This window comes from Gopherus evgoodei, chromosome 12 (assembly GCF_007399415.2).
Source record: "Gopherus evgoodei ecotype Sinaloan lineage chromosome 12, rGopEvg1_v1.p, whole genome shotgun sequence".
Taxonomy (NCBI): Eukaryota; Metazoa; Chordata; order Testudines; family Testudinidae; genus Gopherus; species Gopherus evgoodei.
The window spans coordinates 26,191,113-26,203,565 of record NC_044333.1 but is presented as its reverse complement, the minus strand read 5'-3'; the positions used below and the strand labels follow the sequence as shown (position 1 = coordinate 26,203,565).

General features: G+C 42.7%; 1 protein-coding gene across 1 annotated transcript in view; it reads right to left on the bottom strand.

The window, feature by feature from the left end:
- CDH16 (cadherin 16) overlaps window positions 1–12,453 on the bottom strand; it is a 66,474-nt gene that overhangs the window by 6,349 nt on the left and 47,672 nt on the right. Inside the window, exons 14-16 of the mRNA XM_030582289.1 lie at window positions 11,153–11,286; window positions 7,415–7,654; window positions 3,661–3,777 (exon numbers count right to left, since the gene is read on the bottom strand). Coding sequence (XP_030438149.1) covers window positions 3,661–3,777; window positions 7,415–7,654; window positions 11,153–11,286 — 491 coding nt within the window. The remainder of the gene's footprint in view (window positions 1–3,660; window positions 3,778–7,414; window positions 7,655–11,152; window positions 11,287–12,453) is intronic.

Here is a 12,453-nt window from a genome sequence, read left to right as displayed (position 1 = left end):
CAAAGCTCAGTATAAAATATAAGGTACAAGGCCCTTTCTCAAACATACAGCTCATATAAGCTGCTCAGAATTACACTGGCACAGACCCAAAAGATGACACCTGTGATGATACTTCTGTTCTGAGCTGCTTTCACTTTTTAGCTACTAGCAGACTGTGCTGTGTTATGGCATGTGCCTTCTTTTGAACCTGGAGTAGATTATTTGCTGTGTTCAATCCTGTGTGTTCTGCTCATTATCCTCTAAGTAAATTCCACCAAGTTTATCAAATTAGATTTGCTATTTATGTAGACTAATTTTTAACAGCTCATGTTTCTTCCCTGTTTTGTGATATCATCTCTCATTCATGTGCCTATGATCTCTCCTGCCACTGAAGTCAGACTCACTGGTATGTCTTCCCTGACTCTTTAGATCCTCATTCCTCCTCCAGTCTCCATACTTCCCCCTCTCTGTCTCTAAATAGCAACCATTAGACAAAATCTCTGTATATGGATCAGCAACCAGCCCAGCCATCTCTCACATGTGGTGCTTTTCCATCCAATTACCATAGCTTCATCTGGGTCTGTAGTAGGAAAATTACTGTGGATATTTACTTGGGAGAGGAGCAGTAAATGAACTGTTAACATGTACACTGTTGGTAGTTAAAATATGTTTTGCACTGTTAATACAATCCTTGAACAGGGCACCTTAATTATGTAACTCTTTGGGGCTCTAGCATTGGTGTTTGTTCGTGAGGAAAGCTTTCATTTTCTTTACATGACATAACTAACACAAGAGGTTCCATCAGACATTAGTTTGGTCTAGGTTCTTGGTAATAAGACACAAATAAGGCAGAGAATAAAATAACTGATTGCATATCTTCTGTTGAAGTTACAAATGTTTTCACATATACAAACGCAACAGCTCAGATGCAAAATAGAAACATAGATTTTTGGTTCTTGGTCCAAGGCAAAAATATCATTCATGCATTCACGTACATACTGTCAGAGAAACAAAACTGCTCTTCCCAAAATGTGTTCTGGCACTCAGGACGGTTTGAAGGAAGGCAGCAAAAATAGTGTCAGTGGGAATGCCCAGAACAGCCTTGGCATTAGGCCACTAGAAGCAAAATGCTATATGGTTTAATTCTCTGGAAAATTCATTTTTATTTTAGCTGAGGCATGTTGCTAACCTGGACACTTTGAGTAACAAGCATGAAATCTTTCTCTGTTATGCTTAATAATTTGCACTGGTTGGAGAATTTTGAAATAATTTACAAGTCCTGCACATATTGAATAGCTTGCTGTGAATATTTCACCTTTTAGAATCAGAGAATATCAGGGTTGGAAGTAACCTGAGGAGGTCATCTAGTCCCAACCCCCATCATCCCAGCCAGGGCTTTGTTAAGCCTGACCTTAAAAACTTCTTACTTTAGACTTGTGGATTTTAAGGCCAGAATGCACCATTCTGATTATCCACTCTAAACCCCTTGTCATGAGTGTCCCTTATCAGCCAAATCATGGACTTGCTTCTCTCCAGGAGGTATAGGGAGAAGGTGACTAACTGGAGATACTCTGAGGACTTTCATCAGTGCAATGCAGACACATGTACCGTCCCACAGTGATCATGCTATATTGTGCTTACACCTGCTACAAAAAGGAACAGCATCTGCTGTCGCACAGTGTGGCAGGACCCTGGCCATGCTGCTAGCCTTGCTGGCCATGCTGCTTGGTGTAGTCACTTTCCCCACACAGCCTTAATATTAGGTCTATGTTGTCTGGCTCCTGCACTGATGTGCTAGCTGGAGAGGCTCCCTGTGCCCGCTCCACTTCCTAGAGTTTTGGCAAAGGGGAGCTGTAATTATTTAGCCCTTTATTTGGAAGTGACCAAGACAGGTCCAAAGAGTATCCTTGGATTTTCCTGTCTTTCTTTCTGTGTCTTCTCTTTGCCAGTCTGTCTCTTAGGATATGTCTACATCTACAATTTTGCAGCGCTGGTTGTTACAGCTGTATTAGTACAGCTGTATAGGGCCAGCGCTGCAGAGTGGCCACACATACAGCAACCAGCGCTGCAAGTGGTGTTAGATGTGGCCACACTGCAGCGCTGTTGGGCGGCTTCAAGGGGGATTCGGGGAACGCGAGAGCAAACCGGGGAAGGAGACCAGCTTCGCCGCGGTTTGCTCTCGCGTTCCCCGAACCCCCCTGCAAACCGCAGGGAAGGAGACCTGCTTGCACGGGAGTTCGGGGAACGCGAGAGCAAACCGGGGAAGGAGACCAGCTTCGCCGCGGTTTGCTCTCGCGTTCCCCGAACCCCCCTGCAAACCGCAGGGAAGGAGACCTGCTTGCACGGGAGTTCGGGGAACGCGAGAGCAAACCGGGGAAGGAGACCAGCTTCGCCGCAGTTTGCTCTCGCGTTCCCCGAACCCCCCTGCAAACCGCAGGGAAGGAGACCTGCTTGCTCGGGGGTTCGGGGAACGCGAGAGCAAACCGGGGAAGGAGACCTGCTTGATTACCAGAGGCTTCCTCAGTTATGCTGGGATACCTGCTTATTCCACGGAGGTCAAGAAAAGCGCTGGTAAGTGTCTACACTTGATTACCAGCGCTGGATCACCAGCGCTGGATCCTCTACACCCGAGACAAAACGGGAGTACGGCCAGCACTGCAAACAGGGAGTTGCAGCGCTGGTGATGCCCTGCAGATGTGTACACCTCCTAAGTTGCAGCGCTGTAACCCACTCACCAGCGCTGCAACTTTGTGATGTAGACAAGCCCTCAGTGATCCTTCTTCCTTTCAGAGGGTTGCCGTGGGGGCACTCTCTCTCTAGCTGAGATGAGGAGCAATCACCCACCCGAAGATGTTCTGCTGCTGCTATTGTCTCTTAGCAGGCCTGCCATGTTTACAGCCAGCATATCTGAGCAACCTTGTCAAATCAGGGACTTTCCTGAGGTTGCACTTGACCCTGCATCTCCCCAGTGCCAGATCTCTCTGCTGTTACCAACTCTTTGTGCTGCCTGATGTGAGGCAAGACTTTTTTTACAAGCAGATGGCTGTAGTGATAGCTTTAAAATTGAAGCTCCAGCGTGGCACATGGGGTGCTGTATATAATGAGAATGGCTTAAATAATAGAACACCAGTGTGATTATAAAAAAAACACCCTCCAGATTAAAACCCAGAAAACAAACTGAGTGCTATGTGAGAAGACATTCCACTGCAGGTGCCACATTACAGGTGCCACATGGAAAGAGGGGAAAAGAGAGAGGCCGGTAGAGACCATAATTTACAAAGGAAGATCTTTATAACTCCTTAACTTATTAATGTGGAGAAAAGAGTAGATCAGGGGTTCTCAAACTTCATTGCACTGCGACCCCCTTCTGACAACAAAAATTACTCCATGACCCCAGAAGAGGGGACCGAAGCCTGAGCCGAAGCCCGAGCCCCACCGCCCCGGGCAGGGAGGCCAAAGCCCAAGAGCTTCAACCCCAGCAACGCCTGTAACCTGAGCCCCACTGCCTTGGGCTTCAGCCCTGGGCAATGGGGCTCGATCTTCAGCTCTGGCCCCAGCAAGTCTAAGCCAGCCCAGGCGACCCCATTAAAATGGGGTTGTGACCCACAGTTTGAGAACTGCTGGAGTAGATCAATGGATGTGTTATAAGAACCCTCTCAGCATGAAATGCGTTCTTATTACCTGGTAGTTGAATGTGTTGGGCTTTAGACGGAGTCCCACTGTCTTTCAGGATAATGGTAACAAGGTGCACTTTGGGTTCCAGCCAACTGATTCTCATGGTGAGATAAGCATGTGTGTCTGCGGAGTAACAGAGAACATGCAAAATGAAACAGAAGGACAAGTATCAGAGCTGGGGGTGAGAAGGGAAGGAGAGAGAGAAAAACAACACAAACCAGCTGTGGCTTGCATTCATTCCGTCTCTTCCAACCTTACACTGAAAATATTCAGGTTTCAGAGTAGCAGCCGTGTTTAGTCTGTATCTGCAAAAAGAACAGGAGTACTTGTGGCACTTTAGAGACTAACAAATTTAATTGAGCATAAGCTTTCGTGGGCTACAGCCCACTTGATCAGATGCATACAGTGGAAAATACAGTAGGAAGATATATATATATATACACACACACACAGAACATGAAACAATGGGTGTTACCATATACTATAAGGATAGTGATCAGTTAAGGTGAGCTATTACCAGCAGGAGAGAGAGAAATTTTTTGTAGTGGTAATCAATATTATAACAAAAAAACTTCAAAAACAGACTCCAACAAGAGACTGCTGAATTGGAATTAATTTGCAAAATGGACACCATTAAATTAGGCTTAAATAAAGACTGGGAGTGGATGGGTCATTACACAAAGTAAAATTATTTCCCCATGTTTATTTCCCCACACACACACACACACACTGTTCCTCACAACTTCTTGCTTCTTGTCAACTGTGGCAAATGGACCATTTTCAATACCACTACAGAAAGTTTTTTTTTCTCTCCTGTTGGTAATAGGTCACCTTAACTGATCAATCTTATTAGACTGTGTATGGTAACACCCATTGTTTCATGTTCTCTGTGTGTGTATATATATATATCTTCCTACTGTATTTTCCACTGCATGCATTCGATGAAAGGGGCTGTAGCCCACGAAAGCTTATGCCCAAATAAATGTTAGTCTCTAAGGTGCCACACGTACTCCTGTTCTTTTTTAAAATATTCACTATACTTTCCAGTGGCTATCAGAGCCACCACTTACAGAGCAGTCCCCAGTGTGATTGTAATCACAAGGCATCAATACCACTAGTGCTCTTGCTGATTGAGGGCCTAGTCCCACAAGGTGCTGTATAGTCTAAAGCAGTGGTTCCCAGACTTGTTCTGCCACTTGTGCAGGGAAAGCCCCTGGCGGGCTGGGCCGGTTTGTTTACCTGCCATGTCCGCAGGTTCGGCCAATCACGGCTCCCAGTGGCCGCGGTTTGCTGCTCCAGGCCAATGGGGGTTGTGGGAAGCAGCGTGGGCCGAGGGACATACTGGCTGCCACTTCCAGCAGCTCCCATTGGCCTGGAGCAGCAAACTGTGGCCACTGGGAGCCACGATCGGCCGAACCTGCGGACATGGCAGGTAAACAAACCGACCCGGCCTGCCAGGGGCTTTTCCTGCACAAACGGCAGAACAAGTTTGGGAACCACTGTTCTAAAGGCAGGAAGCACTCTGCACCTTGCGGCACTAGGCTCTGAGAGCCAAACACAAAAATCTTTGTTACAAAAGGTTGCCAAGTGACATCAATGCCATGGCCCATCACATCATTTATGAAGCCTGTACAATCAAAAGGAAGGAAATGGAGTTAAGGACACCATACAATTTACACTGCCCATGTAACAATATCCTGGATGAGATACCTTGCTGCACCTCTAACACATGCAACACAGAGCTCACAGCCCAGGAGGAGGGAGGCTATGGTGGCTTAGCATTTGCCTGATCCTGGGCTGCTGAGGAGGCCCCCAGTGTACCTTAGGGGCTAAGGGGCTAAGTTATGGCAGCCTCCTTGCACCACCATACGGTCTGTGGCACTGCCTGGAATCTCGGCAGTACTATATTCTGCCTTGCTTCTAATGTACCCCTCCCAGGCCAGCCCCTGCTCTTGTCCAGGGCTTGCAAAGGGGTGCTTGGGAGACAATCTGACAGCTGTCTTCCACAGACCCGGCACCGGGAGAATTTTCCCCCAGTTGGAGCCAGGATTTGTAGGCCTCCTTTCTGCTGCTCTGGCAATTTTACCTGGCATAAAGGGGCCAGAGGAGGGGTCATGATTTCACCCATTATTTTGATCAGAAATGAGTGTTATGTCACAACACAGCAACCTTAACTCTGACCCAAAATAACCCCCATTCCATCAGTAACCTCAAAATACACAAAGGAGACAGGAAATACTCACGCGCACACACAGGACACACACTGATCAATATCAGCTGCAAAGAGGAATACATAATGTTTCCATAACGATATACACTTTCCTATTAAACTATATTTACGACATTATTCTCAAGAAGCAACAATAATAAGGACTTCCTAAAAATCTTACTGTCCATTGACAAATACATTAAATAATATTTTCTATCAACAATAGCCCTTAACAGAAAATACTTTGATTTTGGTATCTGACTAACACAAATATTATATTAAAATCCCTACTGACCCATCTATCTCTCTATCTTAGAGTTTTATGCAGCTGGTATTTGTGTATCTTCCATGTAAACATCTCATAGATCTATTTGCCAGATGTAAGAACTTCCTTTGACTTCTGAAAACTAACCAGAGGTTGAATTATTTCAGAGGCTGATGACAAAACCTTTCTCTGTTGCTATAATTCCTTTCTCCGTAAGCTTCATCATTGAATGATAATCGCATCTGGCTTTCAAATATTGACAGTTTCTTAAACATTTTACTACTCCTGCCTTTGAAAACTGCCACTTGTGTGAACCAAAGTTTAAAATATTTGCAATTGTCTGTGTAATGTTATCGAATGCGGTAGTCAGATACACACAAACACACAGGAGACAATTTCCAAAAGTTTCAACAGGGTGCCATTTTAAAGTCTTTTGATCCCCAAGTGCCTATTCAGTTTAATCAGCATTTTCAGAAAATCTTCTAGTTGCTATTAGACTTGACTGGAAGAGCTGGAAAATGTGAGACTATTACTCTTCTTTAAAAGTTACAAGGAGATCAAAATCAGCCTTATAATGGGACTGTATTTTCAATCTTAACTAGGAAAAAAAAACTCTACTGGTTCTCCCTAATAAAACAACCCTTATGTGCTGACCTGGAGTGCTTGCCCCCCACCCCCACTCCAAAAATACTGCCCTCCATCACTTGAGTGGAATGGAGAACTGTTAGCAGTCAGCTATGGAAAAATCCCATTGCTCTCTAGGCTAAAACCAGTCAATTGAAGGAGCATGATCAAGTGCTGATCCTGCTCCTACTTGAAGCCAATGACAAAAACTCCAATTGGCATTATTAAGGGCAGGAATTGGGTCAGTAACTTCTATTGAAATCAAAGGGAGCAGGATTGGACCCTCAAACCACCCATAACAAACAATATTTGATCATTTGGCTTAATTAAAACTCTTCTCCTTCAAATACATCCTGAGCTTTCTGGGGGTGTTTAACCAGTGGAATGTTTGGAAGTGTAGTAAAAAGCTGTTAGTGTAAGACCCAAAAAAGAACAAAAAGCAAATTTTGAAATCGGAATAACCTTTTAGTGACCTGTAATGGAAAAACCGTTTGCCAGATGTCCTTCCCACTTCCCACAAACATTCTCCTTGGCCTTCATGTTCAACATGGGAATTCTCAGCCCAAACAATTTTCCTAAGACAAAGTTAGAGGGGGACTAAAACAGGGCTTTCTATCACTTCTCTGTAACGAAGCCTATAGTTACCATTCACAATCACACACCATTGATCAAGTTGATCCTCCAGTTTCTCTGAAGCATGGGGCTATTGGCAAGAGCAAAAATCAATGGGACACTGTTTTCTGCCCCATCGAGATCAAATGCACTGATAATGATAGATTGCTTTTCCCTCTGAGGTGTGCAGAGATGGGATTTGGAGTAGTCTCCTACTAGGAATGGAGAGTTGTCATTGACATCCAAGATGTGGATTGCTATATCAGCAGTGACCATCATTGATGGGCTACCTGCAAGAAAACCACAAAGTGAAGCAGATAAAATTGCAGTGAAATTACTTCTGAGCTAGAATTACTGCTGTTTATAAAGTTTCTGTGCTCTTCTGGAAATCTGGAACCAGATCTTCAAAAGTGTTCAGTACCCAACTGGCACCCAGCATTCTGAGCTGTTCTGAAAATCTGGCCCTGATTCTGGGTGCTGAGTCCTTTTGAAAGCTTTAGCCATAAAACTTGAGAAAGTGGGAAGTTTGTGTAATACCATGGAACCAGACAGTCTCATAAAGGAAATGAGGTTCACAGAAAGCCTTAATAGAATACAGTTCTGAATCAAATACTGTAATGCGATCATGGTCTAACATCTTAGGTAATATAACAGCTAGTATCTTGGAAGCTTCCTCACATTTTCAGCCTGGTCATACAGCATGAATCATTTGGTCTTGAGAACCTTCAAGTAACTTGTAAGGAGGAGTATGAAAGCACATCTCCTTATCTAACTTTGTCAGAAATCCTAACCCTTTCTCCCCATAGGAAGTCAGTGTAGACCAGGGGTCAGCAACCTTTCAGAAGTGGTGTGCTGAGTCTTCATTTATTCACTCTAATTTAAGGTTTTGCATGTCAATAATACATGTTAACGTTTTTAGAAGGTTTCATTCTACAAGTCTATAATATATAATTGAACAATAGTTGTATGTAAAGTAAACAAGGTTTTAAAAATGTTTAAGAAGCTTCATTTAAAATTAAATTAAAATGCAGAGCCCCCCAGACTGGTGGCCAGGACCCGGGCAGTGTGAGTGCTGCTGAAAATCAGCTCACATGCTACCTTCAGCACCTGTGCCATAGGTTGCCTACCCCTGGTGTAGACTTTCCAGTGCCAAATTTTCAGGTGTTCTCAACCATTTACACCTATTGATTGCTAGCATACAAGTGAAATGCACTAAATTACAGCATCCAGTCTACATGACCAAATTCTCATTTGTGCACACATGTATGCGTGCATTTTTGTGTCTGCACATTTAATAGCAACAGCTGAAAATATAGTCCTAGCTTTCTTATTAGTGCATTGGTAAAATTAAAACCAATCATCTTTGTTTTTTTAAACTCAATACTTGGGTCTGAATGCAGTCTTTCATGTGATGTACGATATAGGTATCAGTTATAGGAGAGCAACACTCTCAGTTGTTGATACAGCAACACTCAAAGGAATATCTATAATTTTAAGCTCTTCATAAAAGGGATGTTCTTAGACTAGAGAATCTGAAGAAGGATGACAAAGAAGTTCAACGGCTGAAAATTTAAGTCTCAGCCCATGTGAGGAGGATGCTCTTAGGTGAACTGATTGATATTTCTTAGAATTTGCAATAAAACAATATGTATTGGCAAATACTTTCCAAATGTCAGACCTAATGAGTATAGTCATGAAATCCCCGTTGGAGTTAACAGACAAAGATACGCACCAAAACTGTCCATGTACTCTGCCCCAACCACATGATCAAAAGCCAGAATGATTTGTATTGTGTGGCAAGTCTTGTGAGCCTCACGTTGAGTCACTAGCACCTTTACCAATATAAATTTGATAAAGTGGCGGTAGGAACAAAAGATCCCTTACTAAGTAGTAGCAGCCAGGATCTGTGTTAGAACTGTGGAGGTGATTCCACTGTTGCCCTGTCAGTACTGGGAACACTATGTGTATGGTTACAGATAGTTCTATGAACGGATCCTCCCTCAGTAACCAGGGAACACTAAAACATCAGGGTACAATCCTGGGATGTGCTGAGTTCCTTCCATAAGGTGCTGAGCTGCCTCAACTTCTACTGGCTTCAGTGCCTTGCAGGATTGGGCCTTTTGAGCGCTTGTGGCTATTTATATTTTGGAATGAATCATCCTATTTGTTTCTCACTGCAATCATCTGTAAAGAAATGTGATCAGTCATTTCCTTGACCTTGCCCCTTTAAATACATTCAGTGATTTACCATTCAGTGGTGGCTTTAGGCAATTTGAATGTCAAGCCTTTCATCCACTGCACACTGCAGCCAGATGACTATAGCTTCATACGACATAGAAGATTTTTATATAATTACAATACTTGCATTCACATATGATTCTTTCATTGACAATGACAATAGTAAATTCTCTGTCTGGTGTCAGACACAGGTGTGAATCAGACAGGCTGAAAGAGGAATGTTCTTGTCTGAATTAGTTTTGGGGTTTTTTTAAAGTAAATTTGTGACATCATTGAAGTGTGAATCATTGCTGAGAAGCAGCGTTTATAGGAATGAATGGTTGATATGCTTTACTTAACAGCTTTGGTCTTTAAAAAACAATCTTGTCATTTTCCATCCATACAATCAGACCATGCACCTGTGTTCACTGATTGCAGTGGTGGTAGAGTTAGAAAAATTAAAATCAAGTTATGCTGTTTATGATGCTGAATGTGAATTGAATATCACTCAGCAAGCTCTCTTGTTAAATACAACTGAAAGAGTTTAAGTCTGGACATTTCAATAAGGCCATCCATATATAATTCTTAGTGTGGAGAGGTATGGAAGACAGACTGTTAATCAAAGCCATTCACCACAGAAAAAGTAACTAGCTTTTCTTTAGGTATGTTTCAAAATATTTGTTAAATAATTTGTTTTCTTAGCATTAAACAATTTCCCTTAAGTTTCCCAGCTCTGTGGTGCCCACTTTATTTTTAAATTGACAAAACACCCGGGGGAGTAGTAGGGGAGTGATATCTCAGGTTGGTTGGTTGGTTGGTTGGTTGGTTTGATGGTGAAACAAAAGATTATTCTTTTCTCAATTACCTTGATGTAAATCTTGTGACTTAGTGATGTTACTTCAAATTTACAGCATGTAAATGAGAGCAGAATTTGGCTGTAACAGATCATCAAAACTACTAATCCTTGCAGTCTGTATATCTCAGATACGGATGTGTAGATGACGCATAGGTCCAGGAAGTGCAACCTGTCCTTTTCAATAGTAAATGGACCACCAGTAAGTCCATTAAGGAAGGATTTTGGTGAAGGTGTCTTCTGCTGCACATTTCATATATGGTAATGACAGAACTATCAGTTTTTACCTCATAATGTAAACACAAGCCCAGCACTGCTTACAGAAGTCTTTAGTCCCATGTCCCTAAAGTAAGCAGGAATGAAACTTTAAAATAGAAATCTCTCTCTCCATGCTGTTGCAAAATTAGTGAAATCGTGCAAGGTTTCATAGACTCAGGATGCTCCTGTCTTTGTAATCAAGATTGGCCCAGTGTCTCTCCATAGAGTCTATCTGAGAGATGTTTCAAAGTCTAGAGCAAGCACAACTTTTCTGGCCCCCTGTTCCAAATGCATATGTTATGCCAATGTAGACTGAATGTCTTATTTAGACATATACCCACTTACAAATATGCCACTTACAAACCTGTTTGCATCACCTCTGAGTTTGGTCCTCTGTCTCTTCCCTGTGCCTGACAGCAAAAGAAACATCTCTCATGCAAAACCAAACACACATTCTTACCTTTGTCCTGAGCAATAACCTGCACTGTGTAAACATCCTGCATCATTTCTCTGTCCAAAGCCTGCATGACTCTAACTTCTCCAGAATGCTCATCAATGGAAAGCCAGTTCATTGAATCATTCCTTAGGGAGTAACTGCAGAGTGAAGTGTGATAGCTGTGATCTATAGTATGTTAATTTAATATTTTATTAAATGAATAATAAGACCATAGCCTACTCTGTTATGTTATTAGCCTGGAATATCATTGCAGGTTCACAACGAGCAGAATATGATTTATTCCTCATTAGCCTGCCAATTCTACTATGAACATTTATGATGCAGCTATTAATTATATAAATTCACTTCACCTTTCCCCTGAACAGTAAGATTCAGACTGTGGGGTAAAGTCAAAATCACCAACATGAAATTAAAGGAAAAAAATTCCAATCTGCTAATTCAAAAATTAAGATGGAATTGACAAAATATCTAGTGAGTCTGAAATATTCAAGCCCAGAGCTTTAAAAACAGATATGTCATATAAATAAATGTGAAAATAACCCTGTTTCCTTTAAGGAATTCTTAAAGGAGCATTACCTGTAAACTGGGGACAGTAGATAGAAATTCTCCTGGGGCCATATTCTCCCATAGAGGGATACAGGTGATTTCCACTGAAGTCAATGAGAGGGCCTCTTATTCTGTGGAGTATGGGGGCTGTGTAGATCAATTCAAGTTCAATGAGTTAAATCACTTGTGGGCCTGATTCACAAAATTGATGCTTTTTATTGCTATGGGTGAAGAGTTATGGACCAGTTACGGGTGGTGGGCAGAACAGATGGGGGTGGAGAGAGATGTACACCACTGTTTTCAATCTGATGTACTGTCTGACTGGTGGGCAGTAGTGGAGTTTTTAGGGCCAGATCATCAGCTTCACCAGCACTCTATCCCAGCATGCTCCTGGCTCCAGAGTATGCAGCAAGGAGGATTCCTGGAGTTGGCTACACCAAGTCTGTGCCAGCTGACAATTCCATCACTTTGAAAGAATCCCCACCTGCATATTCATGGACTTTGATACTCAGGATATCTGACATGGTGGAGAAAGGGGAGCCAGAAAATGAACCTGAGGGGGATGAGAGGGATGTTAGAAAGGCCAGAGAGGAGGAGGCTGCAATAGCCAAAATGGGAGAGGATGAGACAATGCTAGCATGTTGTAGCATGCATTTGGAATTGAGCCATGCAGCACTTTCAGAAGTTAACTCTGGCTTTCCCAGGGAAAACTGTATTTCAAGTACTGGGTACAAAATGGAAATCCAGAATTTTGAAGG